The sequence below is a fragment of the Typopeltis vanoorti genome, chromosome 18 (genome assembly GCF_054136105.1).
Source record: "Typopeltis vanoorti isolate ZY-2024b chromosome 18, IOZ_Tvanoo_1.0, whole genome shotgun sequence".
Lineage (NCBI taxonomy): Eukaryota > Metazoa > Arthropoda > Arachnida > Uropygi > Thelyphonidae > Typopeltis > Typopeltis vanoorti.
Window position 1 is genome coordinate 52,103,502 of NC_143566.1, and position 23,105 is coordinate 52,126,606.

Sequence of the window (23,105 nt, forward strand, 5' to 3'; positions counted from 1 at the left end):
AAGGCACTTTGTACCGTATCAATCCACCTATATCTTGGTTTTCCTCTGCGTCGTTTTCTTGCCAGCCTGGCAGAGAACACTTGTTTTGCTAATCTTTCTTTGCCCATTCTGCTTAAGTGACCATACCACCTGAGATTAGCTCTGCTAACGCATTCCAGGATGTTGACAATGTCAAGTTCTTCCCTAATATCTTCATTTTTAATATGATATTGCCATTGATGCCATCTGTTCACGTCTATAATCTTTCTCAGGACTCTCATATCTGCGGTCTCTAGTCTTTGGTCAAGTGTTTTACTTCTGACCCAGCTCTCAGATCCATAAGTTAAAAATGTTTGAACACTGTCTTGTATATACAGCTAATTTAGTGTTCTGACTAATTTCTCTCTTATTCCATATGAATTTACTCAATTGATTTCCCACCATACTAGCTTTGCTGATTCTGTTGTCTATTTCTATATTTAATTTACCATCTTCAGTAAAAATCGTGACTAAGTAGCTGAAATGTTTTACTTGTACCACAGGTTCTCCATTCAAAACACAGTTGATATTTTCAATGATTCTGCCTATTTTCATTGTCTTTGTCTTTTTATTGCTGACCTTCATACCATATCTATTACAACAGCTATTCAATTTAGTCAGAGAATCTTGCAGACTTGTAGTGGATTTATTTAGAAGTATAACATCATCTGCATAAAGCAAAGAGCTGACATTAACATCTCTAATTTTGATATCATGTTTAATACCACTTTCCTTCATAATGTGATCCATATAGATAATGAATAACAGAGGGGATAATGTACATCCTTGTCTCACACCAGATTTAACATTAAACCATCTTCCTGTACTTCTTACAACTCAAATAAAAACTAAGTATTGCATGATATAATGCCCCATTGACACCATATAACTGTAGCGTATTGAATAGCTTCTCTCTTGGCACCTTGTCATATGCCTTTTCCAAATCGACAAAACTTAAATACAGATCTTTGTTATATTCCCATGATTTCTTGACTATTTGTCGTAAAGTGAAGATCTGATCCTGACAACCTCTATTTGGCCTGAATCCAGCTTGTTCTTCACCAAGCTTTTCTTCCACAATTCTTCTCAACCTTTTCTCAATTATACTTGCATAGATCTTGCCAGGAACACTCAGTAGGGAAATAACTTAGTAATTCTCACATTCAGTTTTATTTCCCTTTTTATATATGGGTACAATGAGAGCTCTACTCTAATCATCGGGAATTCGTCGCTCTGTCCAGGCTTTCTGAATTATGCAGTGCAGCCACTGTGAGATTCTTATACCACCATACTTCAGCATTTCTGGTCGAATATCATCTACTCCTGCTGCCTTTCCACATTTAAAGCCTTTGATGGCTTTTTCTACTTCAAGTATGGATATGTATTCCTGATCAAAGTAATCACTCCATACTTCAAGGATATCTTTTTCTCCCGTTTTCATGTCACCTTTATCATCTCTAACTCCTTTTACAGCACTCTCTCCCTCATTCCTAAGCTTCTTCAACAACCTCCAGAATATTTTGTATATTCTTGCCAAAGTCCTCCCATGACTTTTGTTTAGCTAGTTTTACACAGTGTTTAGCATTCTTGCATTTGTGTCCGTATTCTCTAAGAGCACAAGCTGACTTATTTGACAGGAACTTTTGATATGCTTTCTTCTTTTCCTTCACTGCCTCTTTAACTTCCTCTGTCCACCAGGAAGTTCTGATTTCTTTTAATCCTTGCAGACAACTTCACCACATGCCTCTCTGGCAGAATCAATCAATGTTTTCTTCAGAGTTTGCCATGAATCTCCAAGGTTTGATTCCTGTTCTCAAACTCTTTCATTTTTTCTTCAATAATCTTTGTGTATTTTAGTCTACAGTTCGCATCTGAGAGCTGCTCAACTTTTGTTCGCTTTAAAACTTTCTTACATGTTATTCTTTTCAATATGAAATTCAATTTTATCCTGCTCAAGACTAAATAGTGATCACTTCCAATTTCAAATCCTCTGTACACTCTGGTGTCCTGCACCAGAGAGAAAACATCACTATCAACAATAACATAGTCAATGAGACTTTTCTTATTCTTTGCCTCTTCTCTCCATGTGAATTTGTGCACATTTTTATGTTGGAACATGGAGTTAGTAATAACCAGTCCATGTCCTGAGCAAAAATCCAACAGATATTTGCCATTATTATTAGCTTTGCTCTTTTCTCCAAATTTTCCCAAAATATTTTTGTATGTCTCACAATCATTTCCTACTCTGCTATTTAGATCCCCAACAAGGACCAACTTTTCCTTTTTCATTGTGTCAGTTGCTTTTTCTAAAGCCTCAAAAAATTCCTCCACTCTACCTTAGTAGAACCTTCTGTGGGACCATAGGCACAAATAAGTCTCATTGTCCAGTTCCCCATTCTCATATTTGCCCACATTACTCTGCTTGAGACTGACTGCCATTCAAGAAGATTAGCCTCATATTTTGTGTTGAATACTATGGCTACTCGTTCTTTTCCTTGATTATCATTGCCTGAATATAACATTTTGTATTTATTGCCCAGAAAGACCTCACCAGTTTTTGTCTTTTTTGTTGCAGTCACCCCTATTATGTCGATCTGGTACTTATCTAATTCCTCAGCTAGCTCCATTTCTTTGCCATTCAGGCTTCTTATGTTGATAGTATGGATCTTTAACTCTGGTATTGGTTCTCTTTTTTTAAGGATCACAACATTAGAATAACTTTTAATTTGATTCAAACCATTTATAGTCTCCTAAAGAGAGCATCTCAGTATTTCCCTTCTACAAAAATCCAAGGATATATCAATTTCCATGCTCATTGTGGTTTGGCATACGTAGAACAGACAAGGCATGGATATGAAGTGAGAAAGAAGGAACATGTTGGAGATGAGCATAAAGTAAATATCTAGTCTGGCCAAAGATCTGATTCTCTCTCTCTCTCTATAACTAATACCTCTACCACTAACCATTGGGACTGTTCAAAAATGCCATATTTAGAAGTAAATTTTTATTTAAATTTTTTAAGTGGTGAATCTTCTCCACCACTTTCTCATCTCCAAGAAGCCTAGTAGGCCAAACCTGAGCACAGTAATCCAGATGTGGACATATCAAGGCCTTATAAAGAGGAATAATGTCCTAATCTTTACTTGATAGTATGTGTTCTTCAATAGCTGAGTAATCTGATGAGCTACTTTAGCAATATGTCCTCTAAACTTCAACCCTGTCTACCACCGTCTCCAAATCCCTAGTATCATCTGTTTCCTGGAATACAGTTCCATCAATGTGATACACAGCTTGTAATTGATTTATTCCAAAGTACATAACTTGACATTTCTCCTCATTAAACTGATATCCATTATTTTTTTTAATGTTCGCCAAGTAGCTTTATTTTATTATCCTACATGTTTCGCCAATTTTTTTCTATCGGCATCTTCTGGGAATACAAACTAGTAAGCTAAATCAAGGTTATTCATTTAGCTTACTAGTTTGTATTCCCTGAAGATGCCGATAGAAAAAAATTGGCGAAACATGTAGGATAATAAAATAAAGCTACTTGACGAACATTAAAAAAAAAGTGTAATATTCTTATAAATAAGTCAAGAAAAAATTCAACATCATGATATCCATTATCTTTTGTCCTACTGAGAGCCTAGGTAAATCATCCTGTAAGCTCTCTATATCACTTTGAAAGGTATCTAGAGGTGCCAGATAACAATCCCAGTATCTCTTGCATGCTAAGTGAGTGCTCTATCACCTGAGCTGTACCTCCTTGCACTAAATCCTAATGAAGCCACTAGTTTTTTTTATGGTTGAGTGAAACTAATAGGTTGTAAGTTAAAACTTACAATCTACTAGTTACAACTAACCAATAATTAAATATCCTCGTTATTACTGCAGGTAAAGCTTGACTGTGAATGTCATGCATGATGGGTGACCATAGAGTGTTTTCTTGCAAGAAAACTGAAGCTGGCTTCCCTTCTATATTCTTGTAAGACTCCACTTCCTACCCTCTCTATCTCAGATGTTTATAAGATTCTGTGTTCTTGCAACTTATCATATTATGGTCATACTGGGAGATCTGCTAACATGTGCCTAGAAGAACATAAACAATACATTTGCTGCCACAACTGTGGTCAGTCAGGTGTAGCAGACCAAGCCTTGGATACTTTGCATTGAATCAGATGGAAGAAAACTGTCATGCTCTATCCCAGTAAATATAAACTTGAAAGACTTTTTAGAATCAGTAACAGATTTAAAAAAACAGCTTAATCTTAATAAATATGGTTGTATTAAACTTCCCAGGATTTGGAAGACTTTAATTCTTAGCCCTACTACAACAACATCAAAGGCTAGCCAACAGCATCCATACAGGGCTTTCATCATAAGACTTAGTCTTCATTTAGTCTAATTTCATTTCTTCCACTTATTGTTCTCGCATTTGTTACTGCAGTTTTAACATTGTATTCCTGAAGATGTCTCTATGACAGAGACAAAATATTGAAACGATTAAACCTGCTGTTTAATTATTTCTCTTTGTGCTGTAATTATTCCATTAAATTGTATCTTGAGTGTAAATCAGCACCTAAGCTTAAATACTTGGTGACCACAGCATGTTTTTCTGCACATCATTTTCATATTGGCACTAGCCATGTGATATATCTTGTTAGTTAATTAAAGTTAGTAAATTAAAGCTGCCAAGAAATTATATTCTTGTTTAATCCCTTATCCAAGCATAAGCAAAGTTTGCATATGAAATATCTTCACAACTAGGCTACTTGTTTATACTAATGACTTCACATTGATTGCCTTAGTATTCCATCATGCAAAGCATATAATGCTAGATATTATGGGAAGGGTCACTACCCAGATTGGTTTCAACTTTTGCATAAGTAAAGGGTCATCCAAAAATTAGGTGATCCCTCAGATCACCCTAACCTCAATAGGCAACCCGAAGGATCTTATAATTCATTATATTCAGCAGTGGTGGGCAAAAACTGATCAAGCCAAGCATCAGTCTCCACAAGCTGTCAACAAGAATCACTCATCTCCCAAGGAGCATCCACTGAATGCCTCTATAAGGGCCACATCAGTTAGTTCTTTCAGCTGTTAATTATTGTAAAATTTAACATCTGTCCTAAATTTTTGATCATTTCAGAATAAAACCAGAAAAAAAAAAAAGATAATGGAAGGAAAGAGAAAGAGTAAAAACTTGAACAAACATAGATATACTTCACATTTCTAAAATGAATTTAATAAAACAAAAAGTAGTTATTTATATTTTTAATGATATAAAGTGATAAATAAACATTTCCCATGCTTTTAACCATGGGAAACTTAACCATGCTCCCCGCCAAGACGTCTATAGATGTCAAGGTTATCATGGATGCAAAGTGCATATTAAAATTTTAATACCATTGATACATTGAAATATATGATGGATATGAAGTGTATGAGGATGCGTATTTGATCCATAATGGCCGGTAAGGTGGTTAATGGTAGAGAATTACATTTTTTGTTGTTGGATTTTAAGTGCAGTATATTATTATTATTATTAAACAAGACCTCATGGAGTCGAAGACTCATCTGGGAGGTCCTTTTATCACACACACATCTCATCATACCGTGTTTTAAACACACTCAAACTCCTTGCAGACACCACACTCTCAGGCAAGGCATTCCAATCATTCACAACTCTGCACAAAAAAAACCTGCCTCTCACTCCCCTACTCACACCCTCTTTATACAGTTTCCAGGGATAACCTCTGGTTCTCCCCTGGTCTCCCACTATTCTCTGTAGAACTTCTCCACCATTGATCTTATAACAGCCCCTTAGCAACTTGTAGGTCTCTATCATATCTCCCCTCTTCCGTCTCTCCACTAGACTCTGCAAATTACATCTTTTCAATCTTTCCTCATACTCAACATTCCAGAGGTCAGAAACTACCTTAGTCAGTCGCCTTTGGACCCTTTCCAACATATCTTCATCCTTCTGAAAACCCAGTGACCAAATCTGGGCAATAGTCCATGTGTGGCCTAATCAAAGCCTTATACAATGGAACAAGAATCTCCCTACTTCTACACGTCAGTGTCCTCCGCATCATTCCCAGAAGTCTTTGTGTTGTCTTCACAATTTTGGCAATGTGTCCCCTAAATTTTAGATCCTTATCCACTATCACCCCCAGATCTCTTATTTCCTCTACTTCCTCTACAATATATTCTCACCAAGCATAAATTGTGCATCCCATCTTTGTTTTCCAAATTTTAAAACCTTACATTTTGCAACATTGAACTCACATCCCCATTTGCTTGCCTAATCACTCAATTTATTCAAGTCTTCTTGCAAGGCCACAACATCTTCACTACGCTTTATGGTTCGTCCCAACTTTGCATCATCTGCAAACAACTGAATATCTCCATCCAAATCTTCGCCAATATCATTAATATATAAGTTAAATAGTAATGGCCCTAAAATAGACCCCTGAGGCACTCCACTAGTGACTTTCCTTTTCCTGGATATCGCACCTCCATACACAACTTGTTAATACCTATCAGATAGCCACTCTCCAATCCAATGTACTAATCTAATATCCAACTCCATCTGCTCTAGTTTGACTGTCAACTTATCATGAGGTGCTCTATCAAAAGCTTTTGTGAATTCCAAGTATATTACTGTGTATCCTTCTCCTCTGTGCAAGGAAGCAGTCACTTTATTGTAATAAGTAAGTAGATTACTAAAACATGACCTCCCTTTAGCAAATCCATGCTGTCCATCAAAGATTATACCATTGTTGTCAACCCAACTCTGGATCCTAGTTCTCACAAGCTTCTCCAACAACTTAACCACAACACCTGACACAGAGATATAAGATTTTATTTTGGATTTTATTTAAACCATGAGATAAAATTCCTAAAATTATGTGATATGAAATTATCACATAATTTTATGAATATTCATATTCATAAAATTATTCACATATTCATGAAAGCATTTCCATATTTCAGATATCTAAGCTCTGCTGCATTGAATTTAATTAGAACAAATGAAATATGAGTCATGATTTAATGATCTTTCTCCTTATGAAGTCATGAATTAGTAATTAAATGATATTTGAATGACATGCTTCTTTTGAAAGTTTTTGTAATTTTAAGAGTCAGCTGCTAAAATGATTGTTTCAGCCTTCAAAGAGGATACCAGACTCTCCATGGAATCCTAAGACATTGTGAGAGGGTCATATCAAAACAACTAAAAACTTCTCTTTTGTTTTGCATTGATTCTACTGATACTGCCCACTATTCAAATAATACCTATCATACTTCTCCATTCCACTTATTTGTCATTCTCCAAGCAAAAAATCTAATTATCACCCCTGCTAACCATATGCAATATTCAGAAATGACCTACCCTTCCTTCTTGTCATGTATTGAAAAATTTCTTCTGTATCAATCTTATAAATCTCCTTTAGTAACTTATGTTTCTATCATTTTGCCTATTTTCTGCCAATCAGCTAATTTTTCTAACTCACAAATCTTCAGTCTGTCTTCTAGGGAGCAATTCCACAGACCGCTCTCTTTCCTCCAACTCCTCTTCAGTACTTCCAATTCTCAAAGACAATGAAATCTGTGCATAGCACAGATTTCACTGATATGTATAGCAGTCCAGATTTGGACTACTATACATATCAAAGCTTTATTAAAGAGGGAAAATAACTTTCTTATCTTCTTATCACTATGTTCTATAATAGCCATGATCCTGTGAGCTATACTACCCAATTTTGCAGTATTCCCTCCAAATTTCAGCTCCTTGTCTGCCATCATCCCAAATTTCCTAGCCTTATCAATTTCCTTCAATCTGTTTCCATCAGTGTACTACACAGCTGGAAACTGGCAACCATTATTCTTTGTCCATACTGCCATTCTATTTAAATGATCCTGCAGAATATCCACATCATCTTTATTAACTATTTCCCAGTTTGCATATTAACAAACAAATGGACGTGTATTCTCAGTTCATTTCTTATATCATTACTATGCAAATGAAATACTACCTGACCAAGTATAGAGCCCTGCAGTACTTTACTGGTCACCCATCTTCTCTTGGATTCTACTCTTTGATGTCTGACCATCTGCCATCCTTTTTATCTACATCACTAGGTCTATATTCATTCCTGCTTACTCCAGTTTATGTAATCAAGTTCCATACAGTATCTTGTCAAATGCTTTTGTAAGTCCAGCAGTATTTTTAAAAAGACAATGAATTGACTCAGTAGAATTAATCAGTAGTTCAGTGCAAAACAAAAATTTTTGTTTTGCAATGAACATGATAACATACATGAGAATGACATGTATTTTGCATTGCTTTTTTATTTATTTTATTTTATTTTTATTTATTTATTTTATTTTTATTTTTTTTCTGTCGGTCGAGTTAATCAACCTCTTTATAAAAATATTACTATTGTATTACATTCAGCATTATCAAATTTACTTTTTCATTTTTAAACTTATATTGGCTTTAGGATCTTGCAAATCAAAATTCTCAAAACAAATTTTATGTTGTAATAAGACAGATCATATTTTGAAAGATAACTCGAAATATATAATATCAGGTATATTTTCTTTTTAGCATCATCTTGAGAGAACTACATCTATATTTCATCCTCATCAGAAAACAATTTCTCAGCAATAATAATATAGAAGATATTGAAATAAATTCCTCACTATGACATACTTCAGTTCTAATTGAAGTTGTCTTTTAATATTGTATTTATTTAAAAAAGAAAATTAATGTAGTGAATTGAGTCTGTGCTTTTAGCTTTTGTATTTTAGGTATTTTTGATATATTCTTCAGGGGAAGAAATTCTTTTAAAATCACTTCTCCATTATCAGACATTTTGTCCATTTTATGATATTTTTCATTTTCCCTTCATTCAATTAATTATTTAAAAAAGAAAACAATAATAAGAATTCTGTCTAAATTTAATAAATTAATAATAAGTAAATTATAGTAGACAACATATAATTACTCAGTATGAAGAATTTGAAAACAGTCTATATTTGTTTTCCATTAGAAGCTTACACATCATGAGTTTGTGTTTTCTAATGCATGAAAATGCCTTAGTTCAACATTTCCATGCATTTTCTTTATGGTTGTAGAATTTTTGTTTCAAGAATGATAAGTGAAAAGACATGTCAAAATGTGTAGGTGTAGTTATTATTAACTTTTTTTTATGATATTGACTCACAGTGCTACACAAGAATAAAAATAACATAGGATAATTTATTAAGCTGCTGACATTTCACTGGATCTTCAGAACACAAGGGGCTACAATCTGACATCAGTGAAATGAATTCAAATTGTAACTGGAAAAAAAAAAGCGGTCCATCAGTAGTGGCCTCTAGGATTGGATATACAGTTGTCCACAGCCATTAGGCTGAAAACAGCTTTAAAATGACAGTCTCATATATGTTTGATAAAAGATTACTGAAAATCTGGAAGACTGAATTTTGGGAAGTGCTTCATTGCCGTTATTAGCTCAGAAATATGGCTTCTGTGTAATACAGTAGTTTACTTCCATGTAATCATGTGTGAAGGGATATCCAACACGTTTGCTGGTCCTGACCTGCCATAATAATGGTAACATAGGTATTTTTTTAATGTTCTTCAAGGTGTGTCGATGATAGGCCAACCTGTAGGCACAAGATACTTTATATATACTCTTGAATGTGACAAAGAATGGAGCTTGTACTTAGGAGAACAAGGGTTGCTAATTTGATGTGTTATTTAAAAATGGCAAGAAGATATTTATTTATTTAGCACTTTAGCTATCTTTATCAGATGTACCTCAGATATAGGAATGGTGTTTTGATCTTGTATATCATGAAAAGGACGGATAGGACAATTTTTTTCCAGTGTAGTATTTTATCTCTTTTACAGTGATAGATATCTATCTCACAGCAGTTGTTTGCTAAGTATGGAGGAAATCAAAGTCCCCATTGCGAAGCCTTATCTAGCAATTGTAAAAGAGTCTTCAGATTTGAAGAACATGTTGTCTAGTATTAAAAATAATACATATATTTTATGTTTATTATTTTTTTTCTTGTGTGGCTAAGCTAAAAAAAAAGTGTGGTCTAGTTGCCCTTCCAAATAAAAATTGCTTATTCAACATTTGTGCTCTGCAATGTGCATCATCAGGAATAAAATGTAATTTAGAAAGGAAAAAAAATCCTAAAATATAAACTGCCATATATAGAACTGCCATTAAATTGACAATGAACATCATACTAAGATATCAAAAATGTGGCCCATTGTTGAGCTGCACTATATAATGTCTATCATAGCCTAGTTCCCAGCTTCTCAGCTCTTTAATGTATGCTGACCAACATTGGTTTAAAATAAGACCTTGATTTTTACTGTGCCAAAGTGGCTTCTTTGCATTTTCAAACATAACTGTTGAATTCCATATTGACATTCTTTTGTAATGCAGTTGATGTTTTTCATTTGTAGTATGATAAGCCAGATTTGTGTGCCCACTATTTCTCTATATTGTGGCATTTCTTCTCCCCCCCCCCCCCCCAAAAAAAAAGCTTCCTGTCTGTATGAACATAAGAGATAACTATATGCCTAGAAAATTTTATATAATGCAAAATGTAGATGAATCCCTCACAGCAATACAGTGCTCATAACGATGTTGCATACTGTTTATAAGGTCTTGGATCTCAGTTGGTAATAACAACCATTGCTCCTCCATAACTTTCCTAAATCCCTCAAGGTTTTGGAAGGGGAGTTGAGAGCAGTACCTACAGCATCCCAGACATGCTCAATAGGATTAAGGTCAGGAGACTTGGCTGGCCAGTCCATATGTATGATAGTTGATATTGGTAAGACATTGGTCTACAAAGTTTGCTCGATGAGGATGAGCATTATCGTCTTCTAGAATAAATATTTCCCCTATCACTCCCCTCCCTATAGAACTGTAAGGATTAGGATCTTGTCTCAAGTTGCAGCATTCATGGTTCTACTAGCAATTATATATAGGATGGTATCCACACAATGAGATGCTTCCCTAAACCATCACACTGCCTGTTTTTGAACAACTTTGCTTGGAGGTTAATTTTTTCATTCATTAGATTTATGAATTTCCTTTCCAAAGTTGATCATGTGTTTTAGAGAAATTCTGCATGATTTAACTGATATTTTATCTATTGAGTCCCATAGGTCTGCCGGTTGTGAATGATGACGACATAGGACTTTTGTCTGTTCTGATAACTCTAGCCTGGTATTAGCAAGAACCTTTGTCCTTGCTAATACTTATACTTTTATATCTTGTACCTCTGTACTTGCTGATGTTAATACCTCATTCCATGGATATATGGTGTATCTAAATTTTATTAGGAAGGTATCCCATTAAGGCCAATTATGGAAATGCTATCAGTCCAAATATTTAGTGAAACTACTAACTCCACGTGTGGGAAAAACATCATCAAGAAAATTAAGGTTATCAATTTAGATCTGACAGATATCTTAGCAAGTTTCAATATAGTCTTTTTTACCAGCACTCAAAGAGAAAACAAACATAACACATATGTTAGAAGATATTTTTCCAGGGAAATCTTTTCAAACATTTTCTAGACAACGCATTCTTCAAATGTGAAAACTTTTACTGTGAACAAAAGGAAGGCTTAACAATGGAGGGTTGAATTTCTGCACAGCAAATATGTATGTACAATTGTTTGAAAAGATGACCCTTGAAAAATACTACACAAGGCCAAAATATGGCTGAGGTATGTCAACAATATTTTTCTTATCTGCCAGATTCCAAAGAAACACTTTACTTCTTCTTCTTCTTTTAGCTCTATAATCCTTTATAGATTTTGGCTTGATTCACAGTATTATTCCATTTTACTCTATTCAATGCAGCACTTTCCCATTGTTAACTTGAAGAATTCCAAGGTCTTTCTCAACCTCACCTAACCATCTCTTTTTTTGGTCTTCCTCTTCTTCTTTATCCAATTATTTTCCATTTATATATATATTTTTAATTCCTCTACTTTCTTCCATCTTTTCTAAATGACCTATTCTTTGTGCCTTAATAACTCTAACAGTATCTTCTTTTATGAATTCATTAATTTCACTATTTGTTCTTATTCTCCAATTTTCATTCTTCTCTTTAACTGGTCCATAAATTTTTCTCATTATTTTCCTTTCAAAAATCCTTAACCTGTTCTCTTCTTTTTGAGGTAGAGTCCATAATTCACATCCATATGTTATTACTGGTCTAATAATAATTTATATATATTTAGTTTAGAATTCTTATCTACAACTTTACTACCCAATAATCCTTTATGCATGTGATAGCATTTGTTTCCAGCTATTATTCTATTATTTATTTCTTCTGCTATATTATTCATTATTGTTATTAGGGATCCTAGATATTTAAAATGATTTACTGGTTCAAAATTATAGCCATCTCTACTACATTTAGAGGATATTCTATTTCCATTTCTTCCATATTGCATATATTTAGTTTTTTGTTCATTAATTTGTAAGCAAACTTCTTTTTCATTTAAATCTAATTCTTTGAACTTACTTTCTAAATCTTTTTTGGTATGACTAATTATTGCAATATCATCTGCATATGCACAAATCTGTACAGATTTATTATTAACATAGCCTCTTATATTGAGTCTTCTTATTATATATTAAGGTGTCAAATTAAACGAACTTGCAGCAGCACATCTCTTTGTCTCACTCTGGAACTTATTTTGAATGCTTCTGTTAGCTCATCTTGTATTTTAACCCTTGCCTTAGATCCTTCTAGTCTTATTTCAATCATTCTTACCAATTTTCATGGGATTCCCAATCTTTTAAGATTATTAATAATTTTTGGTCTATTTATTTTATCAAAAGCCTGTTTAAAATCAACATATAAATTATATAATTCTATATTATATTCCATACATTTTTCTTGTATATTCCTTAACATAAATATATTATCAGTGGTGTAGATCTTTTTGGTCTAAAACCAGGTTGATAATCTCCTAAAATTTCTTCAGTATATGATTCTAATCTACTATTTATTAAACTTTATAAAATTTTATGTTACATTTAGCAATGTGATTCCTTTATAATTACTACAATTCAGTTTATCTCTCTTTTTACATATTGGTTGAAACACTCCTATTTTCCATTCCTGTGGTAATTTTTCTACATTCCATATTACAATTATTAATTGCCAGATTTTCCCCATAGTGTCTTCCAGCATTCTTGATAAGCTTCCCTGTTATTCCATCTATATCTGGTCCTTTAAAGTTTTTTATCTGTTTTATAATTTTAACTACTACTTCATAAGTTGGTTCTTTTATTTGTCTTCATTTATTCTAAATTCACTCATATTCCTGTCTTCATCAATTTCTTCTTCTAATAACAATTCTTCAAAATACTCTTTCCATCTCTTCATGACTTCTTCTTTTTCAGTTATTTCCCCTTCTTTATTCCTGCATCCAATCATTTGAGGATTAAAATTTTGTACTAGTGAATTAATTTCTTTATATTTTCTTATTTATTTGTTTTTATTATATTCACTTATTAACTTTGTTTTTCTCTTCATCATCTTTTTTTTATTACATATTTTATTTGCTTCCTTTCTCTTTTCTTGATATTTTTCTCTATTAGGTTCTTGTATTTCTTTGTATATATTTCTTTCTTGCTTGCTTTCCTGCATTCATCATCAAACCATTCCTTTTTGATTCGTTTATATTTCCCTGTTATTTCTTGTGCTACATTTATAATTTTTTTTTAATTATCTTCCATTTATCTTCTATATTATTTTGATGTTCAAATTATTTAATATCTTTTTGTATTTTTTCTTTGTATAATTTAATAGTCTCTTTATTTGTGTAAGCTTCAGTATTCCATTTTTCAATTCTTTTTGCTTTGTCCTTCTATTTATTGCTGATATTCTTTGTTTCAAATTTGCACCAACCAACATGTTGGAGTTACAGTTTGCACCTCTAAATGCTCTTACATCAATGATTGATGTTGTCCATCTTTTAGAAATTAAAAAATGATCTATCTGATTACAATCATTAGTAGCTGGAATAATCCATGTTCTTAAATGCTCATTACTCTTAATTTATTAATTGTTGCAAATTGAGCAACTCTATTACCATTATCACTAATTTTTTCACGTAGACTATATCTTCCAAATACCTCTTTATATATATCTTCCTTCTCTAATGTAGCATTCAAGTCTCCTAATACTATCATAGCATCATTTTTTTATGCCTTTTGTAAATCATCATAAAATTGAATGATAAAGGCACATAAACACAAGAAAGATATTTAATTAACCAAATATTTTGGTCTGGAAATTGTCTTCTCATTTTCCTTGTCCTAAAGACAAACGTTCAACTTTATCTCTTCCTGGAGTTTATCAAATTCCGTGCAACTGTGATCTATCCTATTTTGGACAGACTGGACGTTCTCTTGAAAAAAGAATCCAAGAACATCAATCCTCCATTCTTCACAACAAACTTGAAAAGTCTGGATTGGCTCAGCACAGGATTGAAACTGACCACAACATCCTTTGGTCCAGGACTCGCCTCTTACATAGATATCGTTATAAGTTTGAATGTTTGTTCAAGGAAAGCGTGGAGGCCTTGCTCCATCGTCCCAACCTGAATCGTAATGACTGTATATCTATATCAAAAATTTGGGAAAGTCTAATCAAGATTACTCATAAATTTTTTATTTTTCTAATCATGTCTCTACTTCAAAATATTCCGCTTCATACTTAGTGATATAACATCCGCGGTGTGTTCTATTTTAAATGATCTATTGTTAATATTCTAGCTTGTATTTTTTATAACTGTTCTTGTAATACCACTGAGGATGGTCTGCTATTTCCAGACCGAAATATTTGGTTAATTAAATATCTTTCTTGTGTTTACGTGCCTTTATCATTCAGTCTTATGTCACAAATATCCTTAAAACAACATCATAAAATTGTGCACTAATGTTTTCATCAGCATTCTCAATCATAGCATAAATATTTATAAATGTAATGTTATGAAATTTACCTTTAATACATATTTTACATATTCTCTCATTTATTGGTGTAAATCCTAATATTGATTTATAGACTTTTTTTGTTATAATAAAACCAACTCCATGTTCTCATTGTTTTATAGGACCACTTTTTTATTAATTACTCCCTGTCCTTCCCATATTATTTCCTGTAAGGCTGTGATATTCATACCATATTTCAATAATTTATCTGCTACATTTTGCATTTTACCATATTTCAATAATTTATCTGCTACATTTTGCATTTTACCAGCTTGTAATAACATCCTGACATTACATATTCTGAATTTCATAATGTTTCTTGTTAACCTTTTTCTTTGCATACATCATTTCCATAGAATCAGTCCAGTTTCATATTGTTTAGCCTTCTGAACAAAATATTTTTTCTGGGAATGGGTTGTTGGCCCATTGCCAAACCCTTCTTCTTTATCTGGGCTTGGGACCAGCAAAAGTATCAATTATCTATTCAATCCACCCATCGAATACTGCAGGCAGAGTTAGAACCACTTTACTGTTTTATAAATTTTCTAAATTGTTGAAATCACAAAATTCATTTCATAGTGGAAATTGAGGAAGACATGTTTGCCATGCTATTTCATACAATCCTGCCTAGAAGTGTATGACAACAACAAAAGGAAGATGATTTACTTCTTAAGAATCCATTTTTCTACATAAAGAATGGCTATATCTTAAAATTATCAATGACATTTTACAAAGACCCATCGAATGTTTTAGCACACAAATACAAGAAAACCCAGACTACAAAGGTACACAGAAGATTGCCGATGTAATAAAGTAGAACAGTTTAAAAGTTGCTTTCACACCAATAACAAAAGTCTTCATGATGATGAGATCACCAAAACAACCTCATTTACTACTTAAAGAGACCAGGTGTATATAAAATTCTATCTCTCTCACTGTTTGTGTGTGTGTGTGGGGGGGGGGTATCTATTACATTGGATAGATGGGATGCTTCAAAGAGATTCACTTGAAAGAACATATTAAAGATGTAGAGAAATGGTAGGCATGTCCTAGCTTATCATATAAAAAATATATTACAAATTAAAAACACCAGGTAATTTGACATCTCACAAGAATGCTATATATTGAATTCAAAGAAGCCACTAAAATGATATATTGTCCAACATATCATTTTAGTGGTTTCAAAATGCAATAAAAATCAGTGTCTTATTTCCAGTCTGCTTTGGTCATCATATATTAGATCTAAGAATATGGGAACTAGGTTAATGATTGACATATTCACAGTTTACCTATTTGCTACTGTTATGATATATTGGCACAGTGTTTGCCATCAATTTAATTACAATTCTATATATGAAAATTTATAACTGAGTTTGTAAATCCTGCATATGGAATCATATCAAATGCCTTGGCAAGGTCGGGAAGTATTATGGTCTGTCCATTACACTGATATCTAAGTATGCTATCATTTTATTATAGAAAATAATCAGATTGCTAAAGCAGACTTATCTATATACCTCATCTAGCCATAAATATTGTTACAACTTGAACAGTGCATAAACCTTTAATCTATCAGTAAATCATTTACAGCTTTCAGCACATACAAACCACATGCATATAGCAGCACTCAGTGTTCGATATGTCTCCCTTTTACCTTCACACACGTCTGAAATATGTGAGTATATATCAATGACAGCATGCACAACATCCAGTGGAAACAGTGCCACTGCTCACTCCATTCCATCTTCAGGCTGGCGATGCAGGGGTGTTGTTTCTTGCAGGCTACTCGCTCAAGCTCTGACCACAGAATCGGATCGGAACTTCCACCTGGCCAATCGGATGGTGATATATGTGGTCAGGCACATTTGCCTCCAACCATTGTTGTGTAGTCCTCACCCTTGTGTGCAGGGATTGAGTCCTGTTGGAAGGTCCACTGCCTACCATGAAACAAGGTGGTGTTCAGGGGCAGTGCCGGTGCCAGGTTATTTTACGCCCTAGGCAAAGTTTACAAGTGCACCCCTTATTTCACAAGTTGGATATTTTTTAAAATGAAATTTTAAATATAAAAAATAAAAATTATTTTGGCATGCTTTATTAATAATATACAAAGTAATATACAATATGTATAATATATGAAAATCAAATTTTAATTTTTCTTGCCTTCAATTTTGCAAAATTTTCTACTATTTCCTTTAAATTTAGTGTAGAAGCTAGCTCGTGTTTGATTAAAATTGTTGCCAAATCTCTATTACCCTGTTTTTGGACATTGTTAAGTGCAAGTATGTTTTAACTTTGAGAAACTACGTTCTCCACTTGCTACTGAAACTGAAAATGTCAGGAGAATTCTTAGTGCAACAAAAATGTTGGGTATGCAGTTGACAAGCTTTTGCTGTACTATAAAGAATAGCACCTCTTGTGGTGGCATGGATTTTAGAAGTCTTTGAGCTATTGTTTGAAGTTCACTGCAGAGATCCTTGGCATCAATATCTTTATTAACATTATGAGCCAAAACATTTTCAAGATTTTTGCAATCATTTAGTAAATCAGCAGTTGTTTTTTCAGTGATGTTATATATATCATAAAGAAATCCAAATAGAACATTATGTTGCTGTAGTTGTTGGAACCTCTCTTCAATTGACTGTATGTCTATATCCAAGACACAATAGTAAAATTCTATTTTGAACATCTGCTGAGGATCTTGCAAAGCCTCATCTTGACATTCATATTCGAACTGCCGTCTTTGTCTTCTCTTTCTGTTTCTTTCTATTTCAAAATTCAGTTGAATCTCCAGTTCTTTTGCAATTTCAACAGCATCAGTCAAAATTCTTTCAAATCCGTTATCAGTTCTACATATGAGGTATTCTTTGGTTACTTGTAGTTGCTTCGTAACTGTATTTAAATCAGCCTCTTTTCTCTGTATCATTTTGCTTGAAATATTTACCTCATAAAGGATGTTGTACCACTTGACAAGGGATACTATGAACTTAAATTTACAAATGAAATCAGCAAGGGCTTTTGCTTCATGTCGGGTAGTATTTCCAGTTGAATTATTTAATCTTGGGTCATCAAAAATTTGCATGAGCGCATCATATATACTGACAAGAAGATACCTTAGTGGTTTTAAAGCGTCGATTTGGCTCTTCCATCTTGTGTTACTCAACGGTTTAATAGTTAAGTCCAAGATACAAGTAGAAAGAATTCGCCAAGGATGAGTAGATGCAGAGAAATAGTTATAAATCTGTTGAACTAAAGTAAAGAAGCTGGTTGCATCTAAACAACACCTGGAAGCGTCATTGACCACTAAATTTAAAGAATGTGAACTACAAGGAATAAAGAAGGCCCAAGGACTTATATCTAGAACTCTCTTTTGAACACCATTTTCTTTGGCCTTCATATTACTTCCGTTATCATATCCTTGACCACAGAGATTCTCGATCGGTAATTCCATTTGCCTTAGATGTTCAATTAAAGTTTCTGTTATGAATGAACCTGTAGTTTCCTCTAGAGGAACAAATCCTAAAAAAGGCTCTCTTACTATCACCTCAGGTTTCAACATCTCACTATCTGATGGAATGACAATATCAACAAAACATACAATCGTTGTCAGCTGTTCAATATGGAGTGTAATCCAAGATAACTGAATAATATTTTGCCGATTTTACGAGGGATAAGATATTATTTTTTATAGCTTTTGCCAAGATTTGTATAAGCTCATTTTGCGTACAACTTTTTGTTAATACTGCGAAATGCAAGATTTTGTGTGCCAAGTACTCTAGTTAGAGTACTTGCTCAAATATTGTTAGGTCTAGTTAGAGTACTGACATCAAATATTGGAAACGTTTGATTGCTTTAGTTAAAGCAATCAAACGTTCCAATATTTGACGCCAGTATTGTTGTTCTTCTCTGATTGTTTGCTGATTGAAATTATCAAGAGTTGTTTCTGCGATTAATCGCAATTCAAGTTCTTTCCAAGTTTGATAGTTTTCTAAATGAGAAGTACTCCTCTTATGTGAAGAAAGGATTACTCCAATATTTTTCCAGTCTTTGACTCCTGATTTTTGTAGAGTTGATGTAGTTTTTTTACTGAATATTTTACAGGAAAAACAAAAAATTGCATCCTTTGATACTGAATATATTAACCATTGACGGTACACTACTTCATTGTTCGGTAGTATCCTCTTGTAGTGTAAAGAGGAAAATCTTCTTTTTTGTGAATCTTTGGAGAAATCATATGACACGATCTGTTGTGGTCCATTTTGTACTAAGATTTGTCGAAAATTATCGTTAAAATGGTCAATCTGCGGGATCACTGTAATTGAATACAGGAATAGTGGTATCTTCTTCTGGTTTGTCTTTGGTATCTTCGTTTTCTTTATTTTGCACATCTGTTCTTGGATCGTTATCGTTAATAAGAGTAACACAACATTCACCTTTCGTATCTTCAGCAAAAGAATTATCATGTTCATCTTTATTAGTTGTTTCTCTTGTGCAGAGATATTTCAAGAAAGAACTCTCTTGCTTCACTAGTTCTTTAGCTTTTTCTGATTTTCTTTTCCGATACTGAGCTCCAGATGGTTGTTTTTTATTAGCCATAGTTAACTAAAAAATTATACTTATAAATAAACTTTCTTATAAAAATAAAAGTATTTTTAAAAAAGTCACAGACTTATTATTAATTACTCACACATTATTAATTAATTTATCATTAATTCATTTTGGACACTAAAATTAACTTGAAAAATTAATAAATGTTTTTTAAATTATTTTTAACAAATTAATTTTTAATAATTGATTATTGAAAATAAAATGAACTTGCCTGATTCAATCCCTTGATACTTGGAACAACTTATGGAGATATTGAAACATGTTTCAATATCTCCACAATCCCCACTTTTTCCACACATTGTTTGGAAAATCCCCACTAAATCCCCATATAAATTAAAATGTTTCTAATTGACATTAAACGAATTAAATTGTCTTTCAGGTTAAATTAATATGGCTTTTTTTTATTTTCTTTTTTAATTGATTTGAAAATTCTGTTATAATTCATTTACAAAAAAAAGTTATAAAATACCAAAATTTAATATTTTAAAATGTTAACGTTTTAAAATATTTATCTTAACTGAATTTTAAATAGCGGTAAGTTCAAATTATTTAGGTAAGGAACAAAAAAAAATAACAAGAGTTAAATAGTAAAATAGTGTGATGTGTGAGGGATAAGGAAAAAGAATCGATACCTAAATCATATATCACTATTTAATTTTGATAATTATTAAAGTATGAATAAAGCATAGCTTGAATTTTTGCACCCTTTCATGGCCTGCGCCCTAGGCAGTTGCCTAGTTTGCCTAAATGGTAATGCTGGTCATGTTCAGGAACTGTATCACAGGTTCCAGCACAGTGTCTAGATACACTTTGGCAGAGATTTTGACCCCTTTCTCATAGAAATTCAACTTGGATCCCCCCCCCCCCACAATATGTCACCCCCCCCACCAAACCATTAATGACATGGGGTGATGACTTCTCTGAATCTGGGTGCCATGGCACATGTGACCATTCATCGTTTTGGTAGTTAAACGACTCTTCAATGGTGAAAATTTTCTAATCTGTGAAGAGGATATCTCTATGTCTGTTGTTCTTGTACCGCTAAAGAAGGCCTTTGATTTTCTCACCCTTTGCCACATAAAATGTGTTAGGAAGTGCCCAGTAGAACGATGATAGGCTCTCATCCCAAGATCATCAGTTTGCACATGTGACATCGTTCTCTGCAAAATGCTCATCTCTCATGACATCACTTTCTGTGTTCTCACAGGATTACATCAGGGGTGTGCCTTCATAGCCCTCACAAGTTGTTGCATCCAAACGCAGCATTGGCGACCTGTTCTTTGTTAGTCAGATACGTCTTCTGTATCATTATAATAGTCGAATATGCAAACATCCTACTGATCAAAGTGTTTTAAACATGTTGAAAATAACAGGTGGCTGCATTCCAACTTTGTGAGGTGCTATTACAGCTACACAGTTCTCATAATCTCCCCACTGCATGCATGTTAAACCATACATCAAAACAACTCTCTCTCTCTACTGATAAACAGGCGAATATTGGTTGCCCACAGCACCATTAACAGAACCAGGCTTGCACAGTTGTGGGCAGTGCGAGGGTGTGTGTGGAAGTTGTAACAATATTTAATGCAACACTTTGTATACAGTTTTTTGCTGTATATAGTAGATAAAACCTGCCCCTTCTCTCAAGTTTTCCATCTCTCCCAGCAGAGATTGAAAACACTTTAATGTAAACTAACAAGGCTAAATTTAAAATATGAATTGTGGAGAATACGGAGAACTTTTAAATAGTGCTTTTAATTTTAAAATTTTTTTTTTTTAATAATATTGTAATGTTCATCTCAGTATCATCCATTCTAATCTGAATATCTTAAATAATCTGTGGTACAGATAGGCTAAGCTTGCATGATCTCTTCATAAGATTTTATTTAATTTTCACTAAGGTCACAAAAATAAGTGCTTAATATATTTGTTTATAAGTTGTTAGAGTATAAAGTGCAGAAATTCAAATATTTTCTTCCTGTTTGTTTTGATGCAATAGTGTATTTAGCAGGAAAAAGTTTCTTGATGAGAAATTTGGCATATCACTTCCAAATCATGCCAGAAATAAGCAAAGACATCTAGTTCAAAACAGTTTAGTAATAAACCAGAAAGTTATCTTATCTTAATGTTATTGTGTAATTAGAATTGTTGTTATGTTAAGGTTAGCATCCCTTTCATTGGAAAATTTCTCTTCAGATCTTTACCACATTATGAAATAAATGATGTAGGGGTGGGGGGTAAAATATATAAAGGTTTACATTAATGTACAGAACATTATTTGGATACTACATAAAGCAGTATTTTTTATACCCAGTTCTACTTACTTAATCTTCATCAAAACATTGTAAATTTCATGCTTAGATTTTTTTGTTTTCTCTTCATCTTGGTGCTTGCCAGTGTCAATGTTAGATATTAAAGATCTTAACAGCATAAAACTTACCATATTATAACAAATTTCTTACCATTATATAAGTATTGTGATGTTCTGGATTCTGAAAAAGCAGTTTGAAATATGTAACTAAAAAATTGAAGTAATCAGAGAAACTAGTTAATTATAAGATTTTTATAACTGAAATTCTACTGGTTTGAACAATTATCTTTAAGTCACCCCAATGATGTTTACTGTAATGTTTTGACTGGGATTTGATATAGCTTTTATATTCATTTACCTTTATTTTTCTTTTTATTTTTTAATTTCAAATCTCATTATATAATCATATTCTGCATCTTTTTTTTATTACATATGAGAGGTACATATATTATGTGAGAGAGAGTGAATATTTACCAAAAGTTTTTATTTATTACTATTAATCTCTTCCTCCCATCTCTTATAACTCCTTTTATATGAGAGGAAAGAAATTATTTATTGAACAAAGTAGACAATTTGAGGTGCAATTTTAGAATGTAGCTAAACTTAACTTTTCTCATGTGCCAAAGAGAGAAACTAATGATCTTTCTTGGGTGGTTGGGGGGGGGGGTATATATATATATAGATACATATATGCTCTTTTGCATTATTTTTATAAACAGTATTTTAATATATTTTTAAGTGCAACTCTTTTATGAATATACCGAAAAAGTTACATTTTTTGTACAGTTATAATAAAATGTGTTTTCTAGTTCTTATGTTGTCAGTTTTTTATATGCACATGTTAAATACATGGTTATTTATTTATTTCATATCCAAACACGTAAGTAAGTGGTACAACATGATTTACAACAAATTAGGATACATTACAATGAGATCAGCTTAGATTTGGTAGGTGAATCATACAGGGAATAATAATTAAATACGAAATAAAAAAAGGAAACTATACATAACTTATATACAATAAACATGGTCAGATGTTCATCCAGTATCTTGCACAATCAACTGCTCTTTCTGTGCAGGATTTAAGGTCCTCTTTTGCACAAGGCAATG

The 23,105-nt window shown here is 32.9% G+C and overlaps 1 protein-coding gene across 1 annotated transcript in view; it reads left to right on the top strand.

Moving 5' to 3' along the window:
• The window catches only part of LOC150096670 (serine/threonine-protein kinase Nek8-like), a 253,264-nt gene extending 230,649 nt beyond the window's left edge, over positions 1 to 22,615 (top strand). The window contains exon 17 of the mRNA XM_090408678.1: positions 21,684 to 22,615. Coding sequence (XP_090264804.1) covers positions 21,684 to 21,766 — 83 coding nt within the window. The 3' untranslated portion in view covers positions 21,767 to 22,615. The remainder of the gene's footprint in view (positions 1 to 21,683) is intronic.
• The last annotated feature ends 490 nt before the right edge of the window (positions 22,616 to 23,105 follow it).